General features: G+C 66.0%; 1 protein-coding gene across 1 annotated transcript in view; it reads right to left on the bottom strand.

The window, feature by feature from the left end:
• CLU (clusterin) overlaps window positions 1–280 on the bottom strand; it is a gene marked incomplete at both ends in the record, with an annotated part of 843 nt that extends 563 nt beyond the window's left edge. Inside the window, 1 exon segment of the mRNA XM_010285637.1 lies at window positions 54–280. Coding sequence (XP_010283939.1) covers window positions 54–280 — 227 coding nt within the window.
• Window positions 281–291: the final 11 nt, after the last annotated feature.

Here is a 291-nt window from a genome sequence, read left to right as displayed (position 1 = left end):
CCCCCCATCCAGCCCCGAGGGCCTCCCCCCGCTCCCGGGACCCAGGGCGCCGCAGCCCCCGAGCCCTTCGGATGCACCCAGTCCCTCCGTGAGGGTCGGCGCGACCATCCTCCTCATCCTCGCTCACCTCCTTCCTCCTCTTGGTCTCCTCCAGTGTGTGCAGGATGGCTTGGTGGTCCTTACTGGTCTTGTCCATGAGGGTCTTCATCTGCTTCACCCCGTTGATGGCGTTTTCCACCTCCGTGTCGATGTATTTGCTGCCAGCTGCCGACAGCTCTGGGGCGGGGGGAG

This window comes from Phaethon lepturus, unplaced genomic scaffold (assembly GCF_000687285.1).
Source record: "Phaethon lepturus isolate BGI_N335 unplaced genomic scaffold, ASM68728v1 scaffold46604, whole genome shotgun sequence".
Lineage (NCBI taxonomy): Eukaryota > Metazoa > Chordata > Aves > Phaethontiformes > Phaethontidae > Phaethon > Phaethon lepturus.
Note: the sequence above shows the minus strand (reverse complement) of the source record. Positions and strands in the feature narration are given on the sequence as shown.